The sequence below is a fragment of the Oratosquilla oratoria genome, chromosome 1 (assembly GCF_046742065.1).
Source record: "Oratosquilla oratoria isolate Oo_2021 chromosome 1, ASM4674206v1, whole genome shotgun sequence".
NCBI lineage: Eukaryota > Metazoa > Arthropoda > Malacostraca > Stomatopoda > Squillidae > Oratosquilla > Oratosquilla oratoria.
The window spans coordinates 128,384,590-128,409,361 of NC_134777.1; the positions used below are offsets into that span (position 1 = coordinate 128,384,590).

Here is a 24,772-nt window from a genome sequence, read left to right on the forward strand (position 1 = left end):
TAAATTGAAATACTTCATGCAACTCTTCAGATGTCTAGTTGTGATTTGGTTAATGTCTTTTTAGGTTGGACAAAGGCATGGAGGATTCCTGGGCATTTTCCAGCGGGCGTTGTCCAGGGCATCGGCGCACATCTGGTTTGAGAGGTGTGAAGCAAAGGTACGAGTAAAATTTGTATATAGTTAGCACTAATATATGGGAGAATATTTTAGGGAGTTGCTGAATGTGAAGGAAGATAGGGAAGGAAAGATAGCTGCAGTGGGAAATGCGAAGAAAATGAGTGATGAGTGAGGAGAATGGAGGAGAAATAAGGAAGGATGAGGTGAAGGCAGTTGTAAAGATGATGAAAGCAGGTAAGGCACCTGGTCTGGATGGATGTCATGCAGAATGTCTGAAAAAGGGAGGTTCAGTGATGGTGGACTGGTTGGTGAGGTTATTTAATGTTTGCTGGAGAGAGGGTAGAGTACCGGAGGACTGGAGTAGTGCCTGTATAGTTCCTCTTTACAAGGGAAAAGGGGACAAGTGTGAATGTAGTAATTTCAGAGGGATTAGCCTGTTGAGTGTAGTAGGGAAGGCTTATGGGAGGATCTTAATTGAGAGGATTAGGAGAGGAACAGAAGGAGTAATTGGTGAGGAACAGTGTGGATTTAGGACGGGTAGAGGGTGTGTAGATCAGATCTTTGTGGTAAGACAGATATGTGAGAAAGCTATAGGAAAGGGGAAGGATGTTTTTTGGGCTTATATGGATCTGGAAAAAGCTTATGATAGGGTAGACAGAAAGGCACTGTGGGAGGTTATGCAGATTTATGGGATAGGAGGAAAGCTTTTGGGAGCTGTCAAGAGTTTCTATGAGAGTAGTAGAGCATGTGTTAGGATTAGAAATGGAGAGAGTGAGTGGTTTGAAGTAAAGGTGGGACTTCGTCAAGGATGCGTTATGTCGCCCTGGCTGTTCAACTTATACATGGATGGAGTGGTGCGAGAGGTGAATGCTAGGGTAGTGAGTCAGGGATTGGAGATGGTTAAAGAAAATGGAGAAAAGTGGGAGGTGAGCCAGCTGTTGTTTGCGGACGACACTGCGCTTGTGGCAGGATCAGAGGAGGGATTGAGGAAGCTGGTGGCAGAGTTTGGGAGAGTATGTGATAGAAGAAAGCTAAAGATAAATGTGGGTAAAAGTAAGGTGATGAGATGTACAAGGGGTGAAAGTGGCAGTAGACTGGAAGTGAACATTAAGGGAGAGTGACTGGAGGAAGTGGATAGTTTAAGATACTTGGGTGCAAGTGTAGCAGGAAAAGGTGGAGTGAAGGTGGAGGTAGAATGTAGATTGAGAGAAGCGAGTAAATGCCTTGGTGGTTTAAAGAGTGTAATGAGGAATAGACATTTGGGAATGGATGCGAAGAGGAGACTGTATGAAGGAGTGATTGTGCCAACAGCACTGTATGGGGCAGAAACGTGGAACATAAGAGAAGAAGAGAGAAGGAGTTTGAATGTGTTTGAGATGAGGTGTCTGAGAAGTATGGTGGGGGTTACTAGGCTGGATAGAGTGAGAAATGAGGAGGTGAGGAGGAGAACAGGGGTAAAAAAGGATTTGGTAGATAGGGTTGATGAAAGAATATTAGGATGGTTTGGACACATGGAAAGAATGAGTGAAGAAAGACTAGTAAAAGAGGTATGGAAGGCAGATGTGGAGGGAGTGAACATGAGGTGGATGGATGGGGTGAAGGGGGCTTTGGGGAAGAGGGGAATGTCTGTTGAGGAAGGAAGGGAGAGGACGGAAGACAGAGGTGAGTGGAGAATGGTTGTATATGGATGATGTTGTGACTGCATGAGGAGGAATGGGCGGGGGGGGGGGTAGTATGTGTGAGTAAATTTTGACGCAGCCCGAAGGGATTTCTCCCCGTCCTCGCCTTATATGCAAAGGGGGACGGAGAGGGGGGGTCGCCGATTAAATGAAGCGGCCTTGCTGTGGATGTGCTGTGTCTTGCGACACTGCTTCTGACCCAGGGCGGTGGGCAGGGTGCAGGGATGACCCGTCATCCAGGAGGTGCTCAGATGAGAGGAAGGGTGGGAGGGGTGTGGAGGGTATTTAGGGATGAAATGGGTGGGAGTGTTTTTATGCCTTTCCCTTTTTGGCTACCTCCCTTGGAAGGGGGAAAAAGCCTTGGTATATGTATGTATGTATGTATGTACTAATATATGCACTAATGCATAGATTTAGTATACTGGATTGACGTTTTCTAATGTTTTATAGATCTGGTGAACATTGCTGGATTAATGACTTAATTTATAAAAAAGAATCATAAAAGGATAAAAATAAACTTTAAATAGAATGAATAAAATAGAAACAATAGTAATGATAATTGAAGATAGAATTGTGACTTGGGAAAATTGATCGTTACAGGACCGATTTGCAGTTGCAAAGAGACTTCGAGATCACGTGGAAGACCCAGATAAACTTCCGATCCTCATTTTCCCCGAGGGCACCTGCATCAACAACACCTCTGTCATGCAGTTCAAGAAAGGCACCTTTGAAGTTGGTGGCATCATCTACCCTGTGGCAATCAAGGTTGGTTTCAAGGGGGCAGGTGTCCTCTGTTAGCATTTTTCCATCACTCCACTTACTGCCTACCTGACTCACTTACCCTCGCTCTTATCTCCAGCCAAAAAATAATTGTATTATTTTTATTGATTTATTTTTCATCTTGTCCATCATCCTTGGTCAGAAGCAGTGTCCTGCTGCATTGCTTCTGATCGAGGGTGATGGGCGAGATGCAAGGATGACCTGTCATCCAGGAGTAGCCAAGATGTGAGGGAGAGGGTTGAATAGGAATGGAATGGGTGGGAATGGAATTATGCCTTTTGACTTTGGCTACCCCCCATGTAAGGGGGAAAAAGCCCTTTGTATATGTGTATATACATACATATACCAAAGGCTTTTTCCCCCTTTAAGGAAGGTAGCCAAAAAACAAAGGCATAAAAGCCACTTCCACCCATTCCATAACATACTCCACTCCCCTCCCCTGTGTATATGTATATGTATTTATTTTTATTTATTTATGGAGAAAGTCTGTGTATAGATGATACTGTGATACAAGGATGGTTCTGGTTGGATAACTCCTCCTAGACCCTGTTATGCCTTTGCTTTTTTAGGAGAATCCCCTTTGGAGCTACAAAGAGAAGGATGCCTATTCCTATCCCAGTCTCTTTTTTTGTCACCTTTTACGATTCAAGTGGGAAGACTTGATGGCAGTATTCTTTTCCCCCACCACAGAGTTAGTCAAAAAAAGGAAATGAATGTTCAGAGAAGTAGTACAGGATGGGATGGATAGATGGGGTAAAAGGGGCATTGGGAAAGAGGGGAATTCCTGTTGAGGAAGGAAGAGAGAAGACAAGATAGGGGTGAGTGGAGAATGGTTGTGTATGGATGATGCTGTGATACATGTAAGGGAGTGGATGGGGGATGGGGGTGAGGGAGTAGGTGTGAATGATTTTTTGATGCAGCCGGAAGGGATTTCTCTCCTCTTTTTCATGCATGAGGGGAGGGAAAGGGGTTGGGCCACCGATTAAATGAAGCGGCCTTGCTATAGATGTGTTGTGTCTTGCTGCATTGCTTCTGATTCAGGGCAGTGGATGAGATGCAGGAATGACCCATCATCCAGGAGGAGCCAAGAAAAGAGGGAGGGAGGGGTGGTGAATGGGAGTGGAGTATGTGGGGATGAAATGGGTGGGAGTAGATTCATGCCTTTGAGTTTGGCCACCTCCTTTGGAAGGGGTAAAAAGCCCTTGGTATATGTATGTATTAGTATTATTATTTTTTATTTTTTATTTATTTATTTATTTTTTTCCTCCAAAGTTCCCCATTGAACACCTACTCCATCTAACACCTGTTCTCCGTTTTGCCTCCCTCACCTTACATATTGCTTCTTTACAGTGCTTTCCCTTTTCCTTTTTGCAGCCATTCTTCATATGCTTGCTTTTTGTCTGGCACCACTGCTCTCATCTCTTCATCTCATCACTCACGGCCTCTCTGGTTTCCTTCCATCCTCCTCATCCCACGTGCCATCTTTGCACATTTTAGCACTTCCATTTTGAAACGTACCCATTCCTCCTTTGCTGTTTCTCCTTCATCCTTCACCACATCCCATACCTCTCTTTGCTTCACCTGAAAATCATTCTTCTACATTTTGCTTACTATCAGCACCTCGTGGCATCCTTCCCTTTTCTTCCTTTTACAAAGGATTACAAAGGTGGAGCATGCCGACAGGAGACCTTTTGCTCCATATCTAGGTTGGATGCGAAAAAAAATCATAATAAATTAATAGATAAAAACTATAATAATTTAAATAGATAAAATACATAAATAAATGCATAGCTATAGTTAAATAATAAACAAACAGGTAAATAGTAATTAATAATAAATTAACATATAACTAATACATACATACATACATATACCAAGGCTTTTTCCCCCTTCCAAGGGAGGTAGCCAAAAAGGGAAAGGCACAAAAACACTCCCACCCATTACATCCCCAAATACACTCCACATCCCTCCCACCCTTCCTCTCATCTGAGCACCTCCTGGATGACGGGTCAACCCTGCACCTTGCCCACCGCCCTGGGTCAGAAGCAGTGTCGCAAGACACAGCACATCCACAGCAAGGCCGCTTCATTTAATCGGCGACCCCCCCCTCTCCGTCCCCCTTTGCATATAAGGCGAGGACGGGGAGAAATCCCTTCGGGCTGCGTAAAAAAATTTACTCACACATACTACCCCACCCCCCACCCCCCCGCCCATTTCTCCTCATGCAATCACAACATCATCCATATACAACCATTCTCCACTCACCTCTGTCTTCCGTCCTCTCCCTTCCTTCCTCAACAGACATTCCTCTCTTCCCCAAAGCCCCCTTCACCCCATCCATCCACCTCATCCTAGGACGTCCCCTCATGTTCACTCCCTCCACATCTGCCTTCCATACCTCTTTTACTAGTCTTTCTTCACTCATTCTTTCCATGTGTCCAAACCATCCCAATATTCTTTCATCAACCCTATCTCCCAAATCCCTTTTCACCCCTGTTCTCCTCCTCACCTCCTCATTTCTCACTCTATCCAGCCTAGTAACCCCCACCATACTTCTCAGACACCTCATCTCAAACACATTCAAACTCCTTCTCTCTTCTTCTCTTATGTTCCACGTTTCTGCCCCATACAGTGCTGTTGGCACAATCACTCCTTCATACAGTCTCCTCTTCGCATCCATTCCCAAATGTCTATTCCTCATTACACTCTTTAAACCACCAAGGCATTTACTCGCTTCTCTCAATCTACATTCTACCTCCACCTTCACTCCACCTTTTCCTGCTACACTTGCACCCAAGTATCTAAAACTATCCAATTCCTCCAGTCGCTCTCCCTTAATGTTCACTTCCAGTCTACTGCCACTTTCACCCCTTGTACATCTCATCACCTTACTTTTACCCACATTTATCTTTAGCTTTCTTCTATCACATACTCTCCCAAACTCTGCCACCAGCTTCCTCAATCCCTCCTCTGACCCTGCCACAAGCGCAGTGTCGTCCGCAAACAACAGCTGGCTCACCTCCCACCTTTCTCCATTTTCTTTAACCATCTCCAATCCCTGACTCACTACCCTAGCATTCACCTCTCGCACCACCCCATCCATGTATAAGTTGAACAGCCAGGGCGACATAACGCATCCTTGACGAAGTCCCACCTTTACTTCAAACCACTCACTCTCTCCATTTCTAATCCTAACACATGCTCTACTACTCTCATAAAAACTCTTGACAGCTCCCAAAAGCTTTCCTCCTATCCCATAAATCTGCATAACCTCCCACAGTGCCTTTCTGTCTACCCTATCATAAGCCTTTTCCAGATCCATAAAAGCCCAAAAAACATCCTTCCCCTTTCCTATAGCTTTCTCACATATCTGTCTTACCACAAAGATCTGATCTACACAACCTCTACCCGTCCTAAATCCACACTGTTCCTCACCAATTACTCCTTCTGTTCCTCTCCTAATCCTCTCAATAATAATAAATGAAAATCCAACAGACAAATATTGACAAACAAAAACAAATAATGTAAAATAAGTTATAATCATTACAGCATCTTGCTTAGGTGTTTATCGAAATGATTCTTAAAGCTTCGAACTGAACTACATTGCACTACCTGTGCAGGAAGTTTATTCCATTCATTAACTACACGGTTGGCAAAGTTGTTTCTACCCACTTCCAAATTGAATCTATTTCCGGACAGTTTGAGACCATTGTTTCTTGTCTGATTCTTATTCAATGTGAAAATTTTGTCACTTTTGATGTTATCAGTTCCCTTTTTTAGGGAAAACAGATTCATATGTTTTAGTCGATTTTCGTATGATTTATTTTTGATATTTGGAATCAGTTTTGTGGCTCGCCGTTGTACTTTTTCCAGTCTGTCAATGTCTTTAATGAGATTCGGTGACCATACAGAAACAGCACATTCCAAATGTGGACGAACTAACGATTTATATAGCTTGTTAATGAGTGATGGGCTTTTGAAATCAAAAGATTGCGCAATCAGTCCTAGAATCTTATTTGCTTTCTCAGAGGCTGAAATACACTGTTTGGTTGATTTGAGATCGTTACTGATAATTACACCGAGATCTTTTTCCCTATCCACTTTTGTTAATGAATTTCCAAATAACTTGTAATCGTACTTACTGTTATTTTTACCTATGTGCATTACCTTGCATTTACTTGTGTTAAATTTCATTAGCCATTTTTCAGACCATTGCTGTAATTTATCAAAATCTTCTTGAATATCTAATTGGTTTAAGTGATCATTTGCCATTCCGCACAGTTTTGTATCATCAGCAAATTTGGAAACAGTCCATGGTCTATATCATTTATATATACTATGAATAGAAGTGGCCCAAGAATGGAACCCTGAGGAACTCCACTTGTAACATTTTTCCATCAAGAAGTTTTTCCATTTAAAAACACACTCTGTTTTTGATCATTCAACCAATTACTAGTCCAACTTAATAGGCTACCACTTATTCCGTGCGAAGCTGATTTAGTAAGTAGTCTTTCGTGTGGGATGGTATAACCTACACTGAATTTGAATAGATATAGTGAAAAATAGAAAAGAATTAGACATAAGATAAAGTAATAATATGTAAGATAAGTGAATTTAAAAAAAAAATAGTTGGGGGAGGAGGTTCTATGCCATATTTTTTTGTTGGATTGAAATTTGTAATTTGAACATTTCAGTACGATCCTCGCTTTGGCGATGCCTTCTGGAACTCTTCCAAATACTCCATGGTAAACTACATCTACATGATGATGACCTCGTGGGCGATTGTCTGCGATGTGTGGTATCTCCCTCCCATGACCATTAAGGAAAATGAAACTTCCATTGAGTTTGCCAATAGAGTCAAAGCAGAAATTGCACGGCAAGGAGGGCTGGTTGACTTGGTCTGGTAAGTGAAACTTTATTCAGAATTGTCATTTGGTAGGGTTCTGTCTCATACTACTCAGACATCTTCAACAACATACCCTTGTGTGTGTGTGTGTTTTCTTTTCGATTTGACCTGCCCCATTTTAAGAGGAAAAGACATTTGATATATTGGTGTTTGTTATTGTTTACAGGGACGGAGGCCTGAAGCGCTCAGCACCCAAAAAGGAATGGAAGGAACAGCACCAGCAGGAATTCTCTCGGCGTCTCAAAGTCAGCAATCTTGTCACAGAAAAGAAAGTTGAGAAATGTGAATGACGAGCTTGATAGCTCTCGTGTGTGTCGGACCAGTGTTGTGAGTGACGCTCATCATCTTCATTGTACATACGTCATCGTCAGTGACACATTGTGAAGTAGTGTGTCACATATGTGGCACGTGTCATTTTTCTGTGTAGCACGATAGCTTAACTCATAGGAACTGGCTTATATCTTCTAATATCCTTTTGGGGGAGTGTCATATGAATAGGAACTGTGCATCATATCCACTATATGTTAGAGGAAGGGTTCATACAATATCATATATTTCATCATGTACGTTAGTTGCCACATCCAATGTCATAGTTCGTTCCAGTGACGTAGTTGGAGCCCACAAGTTCCTGAACAGGGACCTTAGTGACAGATGTGATGTTCCGTGCTCTCAGAGACCAACATCTTCAGGTGGCAGCTGTCACCGACCCTATAAGATGAATGACACAGTAAAGCATTTATGTAAAGTATTAAGGAGAGGGTATATGTAATTGTGCCTGTGACTGCATTTTTGTGTCAACCTTGTGGGAGATATTGTATGTGTGTGTACATATACGTATGTGTGCAGCATTGCATCATTAATCAGAAAGGACCTTTATCAATTCTGTGTGAACTCCGTATTGGAACAGAAGGGACAGCTGGTTAAAGAAGCTTGGAGTGAATGTTCTCTATAATGAATTACAGTGTTTATATGTAAATGAATAGTCATGTTGAAAGTGTGGAGGGAAACTAGGTGTGGAGTGTGAAGGAGATTGTGATGCGTAACTGGTCATATAGGTATAGATTTTATTTCAGTGAGGTGGATGAGGAGATGGTGAAGGAGGAGCAATTATATTAGAATGGCCTAGTAGGAGAATGTTGAGAAGAAAGGAGAACCTGGACAGGAAGAATGTGTATTGACGTGGGTTCTTGTTTGGAAGAGAATACAGCTTTTTGTCCAATGGTTTGTAAGCCATATGGACCTGTGGATCATGAGCCACATGAACCAATGTTTCTTGAACATATGTTCTTGAGCCGCATGGAACAGTGATTCTGAATACATGGAACAGTAGTTCACAACACTTGAGAGGAGGTTCTTCACGTGTGGAGGAATGGTGTTTAGGATATAGAGTGGCAGTTCCCAACACATTGAGGAATGGGTTTTAACCTGTGGAACTGTGGTTTTCAGCTGCTTTCCATTTATTTATTATTATATGTAATAACCTATTTATTTCAACCCTGAAGGCCCACAGATGTGGTTGTTGACATCATAAGTTAAGTGATTCTGAAGGTAGAGATTGTCAGTGCTGAGTAAGATTGGTTGGTAATAGTCAATCACTAGTAGTCTTTTATATAAACAATGGTAATTTTTTATATGTGAATATGTTAGAGAAACCCAAGTGACCCCATAGAAATTGAGACCCCCTAGACTATTATTCAAAAATATAAAGTTCCTCTCAACCTTAAGATTTTCCATACTTATGAAAGTAAGATTATTGCAGAATAGACTTAAGTTTTCACTGGTGAAATTTTTTTGGAAATTAAAAATGTATTGACTAATTTTAGCCATTGAAATAATTTGTAATCTACATGAAATTTATTACCAAAAACTATACTTCATAACATTTAGCTTTCAAAGTAGTCCAATCACTTTTGTTCCCTTGGCTAGATAGAATCCTTAAAGGATATCACAATGCTGAAGGATTTGATGATAATACCAACCACTTCACTGGTAATGTCCAGAGCTCCATAGAATCGTCTATCATTAATGAGAATAAAACCCAAACTGAAGGGGGTAGTAATGCACATTGTATTTACCTGATTGTAGTATACAGGAAAGGAGCAATGCCCATTGGGTCCCTGTATACTACAATTAGGTTAAAAATTATGTTGAAAATTGCAGGTGCGGAAGAGTGTCACAACTAAAATCTTGTTGGATCTTTAGGAAGCCAAAGATCCCATGGTTGAGAATCACTGTAACGGAAGAATTGTATAGAAGGGAGTAGAAATGGGTGCTTTGTTATGTAATGTATGGATGGCTGTTCATGAAGACAAGTTAAAAGAGCTGCTCTGGCCAAGAATCTTGGTTCACAAAACTTGGTAACTGTAAGATTTACCATAAAATGTTGTAACGTCAACTTTTGTATTTTTCAGTAAATCATCGCACTAGTCGTAACTAACACATTGGCTCCTGTTGTCTGTCACATGACATATTTTGTATTTTATTTGAGGTAAATTGTATGGTGTTGGCATGGCTGCTGTAGTGGTTCACTGAGTTGTACAAGTTTTGTGAATACAAGTTCAGGTATGTTCTTTTCCTTCTGTATCATCTGGGATATTTCCTACTCCCAGATAATCCCCTCGTAATTGGAATTGATTCTGAAGGGTTTTGATCTTCCTTCTTTTTTCTTACCTAAATGTTTTTTAACTCTAGAATAAGAATAAAAATACTGTTTTTTTTTATTATCTAAAAGGATATTCTTTGTACATAATATGGACTTTGATATCTTTATATAAAGAAACTTTGGAATATTTAGGCTTTTGGTAGTGATGAGTTGGGCTTTAGTAGGGAGAACATTTCAAAATGGCAGTTGACATGTATGCTATAAGCACAAATGTCTTGATTTTTGCCACTTAAGGCTGTGTGTTCTGTAAACTTCTCCCCTGTTGATGGTCAAGATGAATAATTATTATTAGATTGACTTGCACATTGGTAACTTACAGCTGTAGGCTTCATAAAACACAAAGCACAAAGGAAGCTTTGTATGTAGAGAAGCACTGAAGTTTGAGGTTGTTTGGATCAGTTGAAGACAGGCTATTACAAATCACAACATTTCTGTTGAAAAAGAAATATGTACACCACGCTTAAAATATTTTTGTTTTTGTTTTTTCAAGTGTGCTTTATTTAATGTTCTTATTTGCTTTTTTTTATTTATACTTTGGAGGCGATGGCATAAATGGGCTTTTGGTAATGGCCAGTGGAAGAGTGTAGAAAAAAATGGCTTTTGAGGATAAATGTATACGAGTGAAAAATATCCCAGATATCAGCCAGCACACTATGTTTTAAGTTGTGATAATGTGTGAAAGTAGGCTAGTAAAATGCTTTCCCTGGCATATGCATGCATATGTATTTCTGTTGTACAAGTGCACACTAACAAGCACTGATTCACATGTGTACATACGCACTTAAGGCACACAACACATGTAAACATAAAATGCACACACACATGCATGAGGCGCACCTGACCATAAGGCGCACCAAATCTCGTCATCGGATAATCATGCATATGTTATTGCATTCAGAACTGAACATTTTCATTGTTGAATGAGAAAAATTGGTAGGAATTTAGCAAAATTACAAAAATAAATTATATATATATATTTTTAATTTTGGTCAGTGAAATCAGACCACCTCCATGGACGGTCTGCCCTGCCAATACCCCTAAAAAACAACATAAACACGTTACGGGAATTGTGGGGAATAAAACCAACATTAGCAGTTTTATTCCTGGAATTCTCTATTCACTTAGATACACAAGATTTATTACAAACGACGGTGAATTTTTAGTTTCGACCATGGGCGCAATATAGCAATAGAAAATTAATTATTAATTTTGTAAATTATAATTTATCAACGTAATATGCAATTTTGTAAGCGGAAAAAACTGTGCTAAAACAGATTTCGTAAGTAACGAAGTCGTGTCAGACGAATGGTGTGCCATGTTTATGATAGATGCCGACGTCGTCTGACCTAACCTGTGTTTAATAAATCATTACCTGCGAATTAAATGTCATCCGGCTCGTCCTCGTTGTCGCCGTCGTGAGAGACGTTGGCGGGCTTTTCAACCACTCTCTCAGTTAGCAGGGTATACAAAGTTCTTGCAGCTTGAAGGAATGCATGTATCTCCGCTCCATAACATTCCTTCAAGAAAATGTGCCTGGCGAGGTACTGTCGGAAGTACCAAGGTATTTTATATTTTCATTTCCGCCCACAAAATTGCATTTTACGTTGATACATTTTAATTTACAAAATTAATATTTAATTTTCTATTACTATATTGCGCCCATGGTCGGAACAAAAAAAAATACCCAAATGACTACAGTCGGAGTGGAGCGAAACTAGACCAATGCAAAATGGCTGTCAGTGTTGTGGATGCTATCATATCATAGCCATGATAGCGTGAATGAATGCGGTGGCATGGACTCGAAAACTGTCGAAGTTTTCACAATTTTCTTGTCAATATACATGCATCTTGGTTATAAATTGGCTGTAACTTTTGCTATGCCTGTGCACTGTCGCCGTCGGCAAAATAGTACGTCACTGTTCGAGGCATTTTTTTTGCACTGAAGCCACACATAAGGCGCACCTCACGATAAGGCGCACCACCCGATTTTGGCCGATTTTAAGGATTTTGCCCATGCCTTATGGTCCGAAAAATACGGTACATTTACAAAATCATGAAGGGAGACCAATGATATTGGAAGTGGGTGTTCTGTACCTCCCTGCCGCCCATCTTCAAAATCCGTCAATATCCTCTCCTTTATCTGGAGAAGTGGTACTAAAAGGACTATGCTTAGTCCAATGGGTCTGAGATCTCTTAACATCAGCTATATTTTCTCTGCCTTTTCACATAACGAAAGCTGAATCTGGCAATCCCTTCCCTCTTACTGTTACTATAAACTAGTGACATAGAAACAGTCCCACACTAATAAAGCAGATAATAGTCCAAAACTTCTTCCCATAGAAATCTATGGGAGAGCCCAGGACTGTTGACAACTGCAATGGGGCTGTCAGTTTCTAGTCATTGGAACTTGGTTATGGTTCAATTATGCCTCTACACCTGTGGAGTTGTGCACAAAATTACCTCATACTCACCAGGACCATACCTTCTAGGGGGGGCAGGAAGGGCAACTGCCCCCCTGGAATTTTTCAATTTTTTAACTTCAGATTTTCTGGTAACTACTACCACCAAATTGGTGGGGTAGTTATCGGAAAATCTGGAAGTTTAAATGTTTAAAAATTCCATGGGGGTAGTTGCCCTCCTTGCTCCTCCAGGAGTGTATGGGCCTACTCACATATCTGAAGGACAAGTAGAAGGTCCCGTAATGAGTTCAGGCTGTCAGTTTGGGTAAGGTAGGCTGTGGTAGACAAAAAGAATTGAAGAATCAGTAGTTTGACAATGATAGATTATGGTGAAAGATAACAAAACTGTGAAGAGATGCAACACAGTTTTTGACACAAATGTAAACATTTTATATCAAGTGTGAAGCCATGTGGCTTTCAGGTATGCCCCATTTCTGAGTAACATTACTTTTAATTGGAAGATTTGTCTACACTAGAAAAGAAGGATGGTAATCATTTGTTAAATAATACAGATTTATGATTTGGAATTGTAATTGTTTCATAGTAGTTAACCTGCATTGATTTTGTATGCCCTCAAATTATGTTAAAGTCATTCTGAGTTTGTGTCGTATTTGCATGTTTCTTATGACATACCACAATAAACTCAAAATTCTTTAGTTGAAAATCTAAGTTTCTAAGTTTCCACAGGAACTCCTCCAGAGTTGCGTTTAGTTACCTACTCAAATGTGAAATATATGTTGGTGAAACTGTGAGGGCCTATAAATTCTTAGATTGAATAAAAAAAAAAAAAATGGTAGCTAGATCACTGAAAGTGATGGGCCTTTGATAGAATGTGTGGTAGGTTTTGGGTGGAAAGCCAGGGCTTATGTGTAGACTGAGTGGTGCATAATTTAGTGCTAGTAGAGCGAGGACATATGTGATATAAAACTTTTGCCGTTTTTACAGAAATATTTGTGTCTCAAGTCGGAAGTGAAGGTTAAGGTTGGCTATGCATTGTTGTGATGTAATTATTCTCCAAAATAATATTTGCTTTATGGAATGGTTGGCCAGAATGATTGACCTGCAGAATTATTTAGGTATTTGTGATATTTCTCAGTTTTATGGTTGATTCTAATAGTGTACTTAGAATTTCCAGCTTCTGTCTGATATATTAGAACTGATCCAGTAAGTTGTGCATCTCTTTCAATATGTGTAAATGTAAATCTCTTTTCCAACTGAACTTAAGGGCTCCATATATCCAGACTTGTGCCAGATATTTCATGTTTTAGATATAAACACTTGCAGAGTTCTTTGATATGTTCATTTGTTCTTGTGATGCATTACGTTGTTGTGGTTGTATTATATTTCAGTCTCAACAAACAGCACAAACAGAACCATTACATGGAAATGTGCTTTCATTGGAGCAACTTAGCACATGTACTTGACCTGATCATTTAGTGCTTCATTTGTGTTGACATGAGAATTCTAAACCCTATATTGTACTCAGTCTTGCAAGTCTCTTGTATACGAAACCAGATCTTTTCCCCATCTTTTGTGTTCTTGCCAGACTTAGTATCCCATGACCCCTTCAGAATGGCAATTCATTTTATTATTATTATTTATTTATTTATTAGTATTATCTTTTTCATATATTGTTTTTCTTGCAATGGATACTAATTTTTATGGAGCAATGGGATGGACTTTGGTCTAAATGGAGCTTCACCCATTAAGGTCTCCTTTAGGTCATTGTTTTTTTACCTGTGTATAACTGACTGTTCTTGGGACAGAAATTGTATTTACCATATCAGGTGAAGGGGCGATGAACCAGTCTGTTCTATCCACTACCCTCAAGACTTCATGTGAAGCCACTCAACTGAATCAAATTGTCTAGCATTTGTCAGAGCAGAATCTGTAGATGTCTTGGAAACAAGAGTGTCCTTTCCTCGGCTGAGTAGGTTTATCTGGTGATCTATATACAAAGAACATTTTTCCCCTTACAAGGGAGGTAGCCAAGACAAAGGCATGTATCCACTCCCATCCACCACCCTTTCCCCCTACTCATCTTAGCTCCCCATGGATGATGGGTCATCCCTGTATCCTGCACACTGCCCTGGGTCAGAAGTAATGTAGGAAGACACAGTGCATCCACAGCAAGGCCACCTCACTTTATTGGCATTTCCTTCTTTCCACCCCCTCGTGCAGAAAAAGAGAAGACGGGGAGAACTCCTTTTGGGCTGCATCAAAATATCCTTCACACATAACCACTCTCTCCTCTGCCCCTTCCTTTGTTGCATAACTTTATCATCCACACACAGCCATTCTCCATTCATCCCTATCTCCTGCCATCTCCCTTCCTTGCTCAACAGACATTCCCCTCTTGCTCAATGCCCCCTTCATCACCCCATCCATCCATCTTGTCCTCAGTCGTCCATTCAAGTTCACTCCCTCCACTTCTGCCCTCCAGACCTCTTATACTAATCTTTCATCATTCATTCTTTCCATGTGTCCAAACCATCCCAATACTCTTTCATTAACCCTATCTGCCATCTCCTTTTCCACTCCCTCTCTCCTCCTCACCTCATTTCTCACTCTGTTCAACTTAGTAACCCCTACCATACTTCTGAGACATTTCATCTCAAACATATACAAACTTTTCCTCTGAAAAATCTCTTAAATTCTGTCTTGGCCTCATACAAAGCTATTGCCACAATCACCCCTTCATACAATCTCCTCTTAGTATCCATTCGCAGATTTCTATTTCTCATGTCAATTTTTAATCCCCCAAGGTATTTACTTGCTTCTCTCAATCTACAATTTACCTCTACCTCCAGTCCTCCCTTCCCTGCCACATGTGACCCCAAGTACCTAAAACTATCCACTTCCTCCAGCCTCTCTCCTATTAGACTTGCTTCCATCTCGCTGCCATCCTCTCCCCTACTAAATCTCATCACTTTGCTTACCTTCAAGTTTCAGCAATCACATACCTTCCCAAACTCTCACTGACCCTACTACAAGCACAGTGTCATCAGCAAACAGCAACTGGCGCACGTCCCATTTTATGTATGAAATTAGCTCTTATTTTGCAATTCATATAATTTATGGAACATGAAAAATTCAGTTTGCTTATGCATGGCATTTCATATAATTTTCAAATTGCAATTCATAGTACAGTATGTACAGAATTATTTATTTTTGAGTAATGCATATGCCAGAGCAGTAGGTTGAGCATTGTAGCACTCCCTTTTATAATAACCACAATATGCTACTGTTGCTCATGCACATGTCCTCTGCCATCTCTTCAATATAAAGGGAAAATTTGTGAAACAAAAACAAGAAATTGAGTTTCGTGTATCATGAGAGGAAATTTCACAAATGCAAGTGTGTGACAGTTTGGATTGGGGGAAGGAAATAGATTCTGGTACATGTTACAGGGTGTTGAAAAAAAAATAGAAATAAAGAAATTGTGACTCCAAAGACTTAAACTGTACTTCCTGCACCTTTTCACATAAAGAGCCAACAACCAGCAACTTCTCCCTTTTTTCTGCTTTATACTGGTAACATAGAAAGTTAACTATTAATACAACAATCAACAAGCCAATGTTTCTTTCCAGAGAGATCTATTGGGCAGGTCTGAGAACCATTGCCAGCCAATGTGGGACTGCAGGATTCCAGTCAATGAAACTTAAGATAACATTATTATATTCGGTTAAACATAGCAAACTCCTCCCCCAATCATGAGGCTTAGATAATGTCCCATACAGAGAACTTTGTAGCATGGAATTTAATGAACCATGCCCATGGTCCAACTTGCTGGTGGCAGAGTTTGAACTGCCATCCTCTTGACCTCCGTCACAAGTAGCAACGTACTAACCCACCCAGCCTACAGGCATCCAAATTAATGTCATGAAAAATTATTACATATGGATACCAAAAGACAATCCCAAAACAACAACATGGTATTTCTTCTCTGGATGACCTGTGGACCTATCCAGTAGCTGTTGTTTGTTACCTAGATGCCATGAATCCCCTCCAAGAGAAACCTGGGGCAGTGGATTGATTGATATACCAAAAGGTCCTTCCCCCCCCTTATTGGAAGGTGGCTGATTTATGTATCCAAAACCAATATGTTGTCCTTTCTATTTTAGCTCATTGTTGATGAAGGGTTATCATTGTTATTATTGAACTTCTCTTTCGTGTCTAACCTGTCCTTGTCCATTTGTTTTCCCCACAACCCTGTCATACCATTTCATTCCATAATCTTTCCCCATTCCATTGTATTTCATTCTTCTTTTCTGTCCATAACTATCAACCATCTTATTTGTCCTCAAGCAAAAACAAAATTGTCATTTGACTTTATCTCTCAGTTCCTTGGTTTTCTTTGTATGTGGTATTTGAATGTAGAGGGAATGATTACACTTCACAGTTAGGGCATGTTTCTTGAGTGATAGGCTGTGCCAATGCTTTACTTATGTTGATATTCCTAAGTTTGCTCATTTGGTTCTTGAGTGCAAGCCCTTAATTGAATCCATCTTGTTCTTTTTGATGCCCAAAAGTGATACATTTCTTTTGTAGAGAAAATGATACAAAATAAAAAATTAGTGGAAGCACATCTCTAAAGTTTATATATATATATTTATATTTATTTATTCATTATAAATGAATAAATTGATAAATATTGTTTAATATACAGGGACCAATGATGGGTACCTACTTGTGGTGGTCCTGCAAGATGGACAGCACAGCTGCCCATTTTCAAAGCTTTTCAATCCCCTCATCTTCGTCAGGAGGGGTGCAGACACTCCCTCTCCAGACCGGGTCCAAGATTTCTCCATAGCAACTTCAATTGTATTTCTTGCACCATTTCACACATGGAGATCTCACAACCAGTGACTGCTCCTCTCCTGCTACCACTTGAGACAGTGACATAGAAACATTCCTGCATGAATACAACACAAACAACAGTCCAATGCTTCTTCCTTGAGAGGTCTGTGGGAGGGCCTGAAAACTGTTGCCAGCCATGGTGGGGCTGCAGGTTTTCCATTTGTTGAAACTCGAGGCGGTTATTATTATTGTCATTATATATATATGCATGGATGTATGTATGTACATATGTATGCTGGAATGATTATTATTATTATCATCACCTTCATCATCATTAATATATATATATATATATATATATATATATATATATTGCGACCCATTCACATATAGTATTCGTTATTGAATTATTGATGGTTTGACCATCATTAGGTAAATGCAGGTGTGTTGCCCCAGTATAGCTACTACTAGTGCACTCATCAAGCCAAAGACTACAAGTAAGTTAAAGCATGGACAATTCAAGTCGTACTCAGATTTTGAAGAGCATATTCACTTGCTGCCAGTTCCATTTTTAACTGTCTATTCCTTTTTCCCTCACAATGAAAAGCCTGAGTCTACATGTGGAAGGGAAAAAGCATTTGATTATCAAATGTGGGGGCTCAGTTGATTTATTTTGTTCTTGTATATGTATTTAATTTAGTTTAATTTTTCTTTATTTTTATTTTATTGATCCTCTTATTATTTTGTATCGTCATGACACTTGGGGAAAGGAGGAAATAGATGTGTGCAGTCAGTTACCATTATGTAGTCCCCTCATGCTGACTGACTGACAAGTTCATAGGTAATGTTGATTTAATTCGCATTTTGAATAACTTTCACAGAAGAGTAGATGGATCATGTCACAGGATTGTTCAGCTCCGTTTTCGAAGAAAACTAGACCCACTTTTCCTAGTTGTTTGTTTGGGGTCTAGACAGATCCACTAATGATGATTGGACCCTTCTCATAGGGAGAAGTATTGTTGGTGAAATATGCACATACATACTTATACATACACATATACCAAATCCAACCCCCCACCCCCCCACTCCATTAAAAGGGAATAGCTGAATCAAAGCATGCACCTGACATCCATCCATTGTCCCTCTCATCGTAGCATTTTGTGTATGGAGGGTCATTGCTTTCCCCAACCTCATTGCTTGGGTCAAAATTCCCAGGGTTCCTTTATATTGTGAACTGTACTAGAGGATGGAAGAACAGTGAAGGTGTAAGATGATGGTCGTATTTAATGTCGCGAAACTACTCCCTATCAGGCACTGTCCTAGCCTATCAGGAGGATAGGACGATACAGAGGACTTTGTAGAGTGAAATTTAATGAACCATGCCCTTGGTCCAACACGATAATGATGGAGGTTTGAACTGGTGTCACTTTGACCTTGGCCGCAAGTACCGATGCTCTAACTTGGTCAGCCAGTGAACATATAAGAAAATGGCATATCATTTGCTGATAAGCAGCTTCCCTGACAGAGTATTGGTGGAACTGTGATTTGTACTTTTGTAAGCATGTTATGTTGAAGTTTTTGCTTTTTGTCATTTCATAATAATGAACAAGATTGATACAAACTAGATATTAATAATTAGATAGTTAATCATTAAGCACCAATTTTAAGTGCTGATTTTATATTGTGGAAGACTATACAGATATATAATTTTTTATTCCAATCTTGCATCAAACTGGAAACCAGTCTACAAGATTGCTTATTTCCAATTGTCAGTATTATTGATGTTTATATTTACTGGCTTTTTCACCACTTATTAGAACCTGGGTGATATTTATGTTGTGTTTACTCTTGTGAAAAAAGCAAAAATGCATATTCATTGGAAGAACCTACAGGTGGTGAGGAGCCTACACCAGGAGGCACATAGCTGCAACTAAAACTGTCACTTTTGCTCCATATACTTGAACTGTTGGGGCAGGTTACAATCACTGCTGGTAATTGAAGAAGAGTCTTGGATTTGAATCCACAATTAAGCAAATGTGAGACCAGCACACTTGATTACGCCACCAGAGCACAAAGGACCTACAGTTTGAAGAAAACCTGTTGATCACTTTTCACATAAACATACAAATACTAAAGGACCTTCACCTTTATAAGGGATGGCCAATTCAAATCGCATACCCACATTGTACACAGGTATAACCTATTCACCCCTCCCAGCTGATCAACTTGGGGATGAAGTCACCCATCACGCTTGGCTTGTTAACCTCCTCATATACCCACTCATGCCTCATGATGCCTACATAGGCATAATCGTATGGAAGGGGTTAAGGGCAGTGCTGCAAAGCACAGCACTTCCACAGAAGTGATTTTATTTTTCTTGATCAAGACTGATTTAATTATATTGTACATAGAATAAAAAAAAAAAAAAAATTCCAATTCAGCCATGATTAAAAGCAAGTCTTCAGTCTTGTATGTGAATTCAATTAATGTTGTGCAATACAGCACTAAACTTTGTGACCTGTAACTATGCTCATTTGGAGTACATTGGAACATGAACTCATGTTGAGGGGAGGTGTTCTATCCATTAATCTAATGCAGGAGCATGTGAATCTGTTGGAGCCATATTTTAATCTGCTCATCACCTGGGGCATCAGGTAGCAGCACAGGAAGAATGTGTGGCATTTCCAGAAAATAATTTTTCACAGGAGTGTGATGGGTGGATGACAGTGACCCTCTATCTCCAGGGTGCTAAGATAGAAAGGGTTGTTGAATGGGTGTTTGAGCATAATGTGGGCTCAAGCTTTGACAGAACCAGTACTCTTGTAAGGAGCAAAGGGCCTTTGGTGTGTGTGTGATCCACCAGTTTTGTATCATATGTTGGACTCATGATTGACAGCCATTACCTTCCCAGATGAGAGCTCATACCTTGTATATGGCCTGATCTATGGGAATGCTATATGTGTGGATATATGGGGCTGGCTGATTTGGTGCATGCCTTAACTCTTTTTTGGAAGAAAAATTATGGAAGGGAAGATCCATGTTCCTTATACTCTGCCCCATTTAGTTACCTTTTATGACTCGCATGGGAATACAGTGACAGCATTCTTATCCTCCACCACAGGAGCATGAGATAAGCAGAAGTGGTGTGCTAGGACTGACTGGAGAGATTGATAATCAATTTTGGTTTCGGTTTCACTGAGAGAAAACCTGCAGCCCTGTAGTGGCTGTCATTAAGCCCCTTTCTGTAAATCTTACTGGGAAGAGATTTTGGACTGTTGTCTGTGTTGTATTAATGCAGGAATGTTTCTCTGTCATTGGCTGAAAGTAGAGAGAGGAAGAAAGCAGTTGCTGAATGTCAGTGCTGCCTTACATGAAAAGTTGATAGAGATTATGGGCCTGGTCCAAAGACTGCTGCATCTCCAGATAGTTTAGAAAATGGGTAGGAAAGAGATGATTCTCCTTGCCATCCAATATGCAGGACCACCATTAACAAGTACCCGTTGTTAGTCCCACATGCGAATCAAAAAGTGGAAGAGATTGAAAAAGAGCCTGTTATTAAAAAAAATAATAAAATAAAAGTGCCTGAAGAGGGAAAGTGTCTTCTTGCACCTGTTTTCAAAAAGATATTTAAAATTTTGCATTTAACATTGTGTGTGAACATGTAATCATTTATGGAATTATTTAGGGACACTGTTGAAGTCTGTTCACTTTCAGATAGCCAAATGTAAGGTTTGCTTTTGTAAGTAAATTATCAAGGAATTTAGTGTTGGGTTGTTCATGTTCAATCTAGGTTACCATGATAGAAAAAATTTGGTCTGTTTGATGCCAATTTCAAGCTCTAGAAACCCTTTGTCTTTATACTTCTGGAAGGAGAGTTGTGAACTCTCAAAAGAGGAGTTATATGGGAGAGAAGATATTTGATAGAAATAAAACGTTCTGAACCCTTGTGATTAACCAGATACAAGCTTTCTTCAGAAGTGTTGTTCACACCCTGGAGATGTGTCTTTAAGTTATTATATGCAAAGAAATATGCACCTGTTTGAAACGAAATTGTAGAGGAGTTTTGTTAACTTGTTTATTTATTGTATTACATGTGCTCCATATGGTATTGTGAATTAAGTACTCGGCTAGTATTGATACACATTACAAGTGAACAAGGTTTTACTGGAAAGATATGTAAAAGAATGTGTAGTGAAATGAACCACTTCCATCTGAGGGACCACTGATAGGTTTTCGGAAGTGGTGGTTCCACAAGATGGGAATCGGAGAAAATTCATCTTGCTTCCTGTTCAGAATCCTTCAGCAGCCTCACTGCGATCTGGAGGCACAACCCTGAAGGGGGCTAGTTTTGTCTTGAGACTGGGTCTAAGATTTTTATCTGTTAATTTAAGGCCTCTTTCCAAGAAAGGAAAGCCGACAAGATGGACATTTGCTCTTCTCTCCTACTAGTGGGTGACAAACGGGTTCACACTAATACACCAAACAGTATTCCAACATTTCCTCCATGAGAGATCTATAATACAGTACACCATTGTTGCCTACAGTGGGGCTGCAGTGGTGTAGAGCTCGAGGCAGGGGTTATTTTTAAAGGTATTGTGGTAACTGAATGTATTTGCACATGGAACAGTTGCTTTCAAGAAGGTGATACCTATTGGAGTAAAAAGAAAAAATAGAATAAAATATAAAATGCATCCCCCCCAGTCCTTTCATTGGGAGTGCAGCCATGTGGCTTGGAATGTGATCCTTGGACTCGCCATAGGATCTTGACAAGGGGATGTGTGTCCAGTCCATGGCTGCCACTGGCTTTTTCTAGATGCAAAGTGGTTCTTGTAAATGGGATCTTCAGGTTGAAGGTTAAAGTTTTCATCTCTCCCTCTGTATTTTAACCCTTCAGTACTTTTGATATGATGATACTATTCTGGCAAATGCTGGAGGATTTTATGAAGCTAAGGGAGGACCCTGGATTGAATGGGAATAATCATTGCAACCCTGTTATGGCAAGGACCCACCTCGTTTGAATAAATTAGTATGGTATTTGTCAAAAAGATTTGGTGTGCTTATGCTGAAGGGACACATGTAAGGGAAGTGATGTCTGGTGCAAATGGTGGGTTGCTTTAAAAATATAAATCAACTGTGGCATTTCTCCACAATAAAATCATCTGGTTGTACCCAGAACAAATTATGTAAACTGTTATGTAGGTGTGAACAGATTATTTTGTGTGTGTTTGTCCCTACAGTTTCTCCTCTCCTAATTAAAATCTGGCATTACAGGCTTGAATAGGTTTCACTTGTGTAGGAAGTATGCGAAGGCGTAATATATATATATTTTTTTTTTACAAAAAAGTGTGGCTAGTACTGACCATCTTTAAAATACCTCGTGGGTCTCGTTAGTATTTTGATACCAGCTGTGCACATATTTTTTAAAGCAAGGGGGCTATAACTTTATAATTTAAGCAGATTTATATTGAATATTTGAAAGTTCTATTCTGTGGTTCATGTCTGTCTTAGATATATTGTTGAGCAGAAATTAGTGTATTTTTTTATTTCTTGTTCCTCGTAAATATTGTTTCTTTATATAAACAGCAGTCCATTGGAAAGACATTTAAGAAATATATTTGAGATACTGCTGTTCCTTGTTTGATGTTAATGGCTGTGCTTCAAATAGTCTTTAAATTGGAAGCCTCATTGGTAGATTGTCCTGCAGAAATAAACACGTTTGTCTTCGGGACAGCTCTTCATACTTGGTTGATTTTTCCATATGCTGTATTTATGAAACATATTGGTTCCAATTGAGCATGAAGTAAGTTCAGACTCCAGAACTTTGTACAATTAGTTTGTCTATATAGATAGACTAATTGTTTAATTTTCTTATACAGTTAGAAAGAAAAAAGGTCACAACAGTAATGATGAACTAGTTTATATTTTAAACATTCCACTGCATCGATATGTTTACATATCAGGAACAGTTGCCAAACAGGGCTGTGGAGAAATGGTTGGTTAGCTGTACCAGTCATAACTGGCAGGGTATCTCACGACATGTTCAAGTGTCTTCATAAAAAAGTCTGCTCGAGCTGGAGAAGAACTGTGTATGACAAATTTTAATTGTGAACAATTTATATATTTATTTTCTATTGATTGTTCCTCTCATTCAACTTATACTGAAATGTATGATTAATTAATTTATTATTTTTATTGGGGGAGAAATTGGGGGTTATCATTCGTATGTAAAGAGTTCCAAAATTTTGTTTACGTTTTGCGTTACAGAAAATAATCTCATGGAAAGAGCCATGTATCGAGCACAAATCGAACCTTCCATGTTGAGCACCATATTCCCCTGTGTTGTGAGTGACTATGTATTACTGTACCAACCTCATGTTTCCTTTGCCCATTTGCTCATTCTATTTAAATCCTAAGTTTACAAGTGAGAACCAGTATCTTCTGTTGACATTTGAGTACTACTTAATGACTCCAGAGTGAAAAGGTGGTGATGTAGTGATAAGTTTTCATTGTCAGGTGGTACCCTTGGAGCTGTGTTAATCATGTCAGTCTTGTTAATCATTAGTTTGGGATATAAGTTTAGTGAAAGGGGTGTTCAAGTCCATTTAGATAATAAAGGAAGAAATTTGTGTGTTGTATTTATGGTCCTGATAAATAAACTTTTATTATTTGAAAAAGATTAAGAGAAGCCTCATGTAGGGGGTACATACTCCTAGTTGCTGCCTCACTACCTCCTCGCATGATCCCCATGGGGTTGACTTCCACCAGGAGAGTTGATGTTATGAAGGAAGTAATGACTGATAGCACATTCTCCAACTAATTTGCAAGTTGGGAAAAAGGATTGTGGTACTCCCCAAGGTAGGCGTAGCTCCTCTTGGGGATCGGTGCCACCTGCGTAGAGCCGGTGGCCAGGGGTAGTTGCTGCCGTTTGGCCCCCAACTCTTGGGGTTGGGGGGTGGTCCCACAACGTAGACGCTGCAGCTCCAGGACACCTACAGACCATTTACACCATGAAACAAAAGTCCTCAAAGTCAAGGACCACCTCGACATGAGAGGCACACAAACACTTGCCGCAGCCACCACAAACACATTACACCCGCTACACTACATAGCAGAACACCCACACACACCAAGAAACATTAAAACAACACCCAAAGACCTTTATCACGCACAGATACTCTCTTCTCTTCCTCCACAACCACCAAATACCAGCCTCCGGAAACATATTCATAAACATATCACTCACTACTCCATTAACATACTGAAAGACAACACACTGCTGCATGCCAGACCCCCTGATATCCACTCTTCTGAATTATCTCTCCCACGAAAGGACAGAGTCCACCTGGCCAGACTGCGGTGCGGTCACCAC

The 24,772-nt window shown here is 39.8% G+C and overlaps 1 protein-coding gene across 4 annotated transcripts in view; it reads left to right on the forward strand.

Annotated features, from left to right (window-relative positions):
- Nucleotides 1-9,804, forward strand: part of Gpat4 (Glycerol-3-phosphate acyltransferase 4) — a 69,749-nt gene extending 59,945 nt beyond the window's left edge. For all 4 annotated transcript variants that reach the window (XM_076187528.1, XM_076187518.1, XM_076187522.1 and 1 more), the window contains 4 exons: nt 65-157; nt 2,397-2,561; nt 7,271-7,479; nt 7,649-9,804. In XM_076187528.1, the coding sequence (XP_076043643.1) occupies nt 65-157; nt 2,397-2,561; nt 7,271-7,479; nt 7,649-7,772 (591 nt within the window). In that variant the 3' untranslated portion in view covers nt 7,773-9,804. The remainder of the gene's footprint in view (nt 1-64; nt 158-2,396; nt 2,562-7,270; nt 7,480-7,648) is intronic.
- The last annotated feature ends 14,968 nt before the right edge of the window (nt 9,805-24,772 follow it).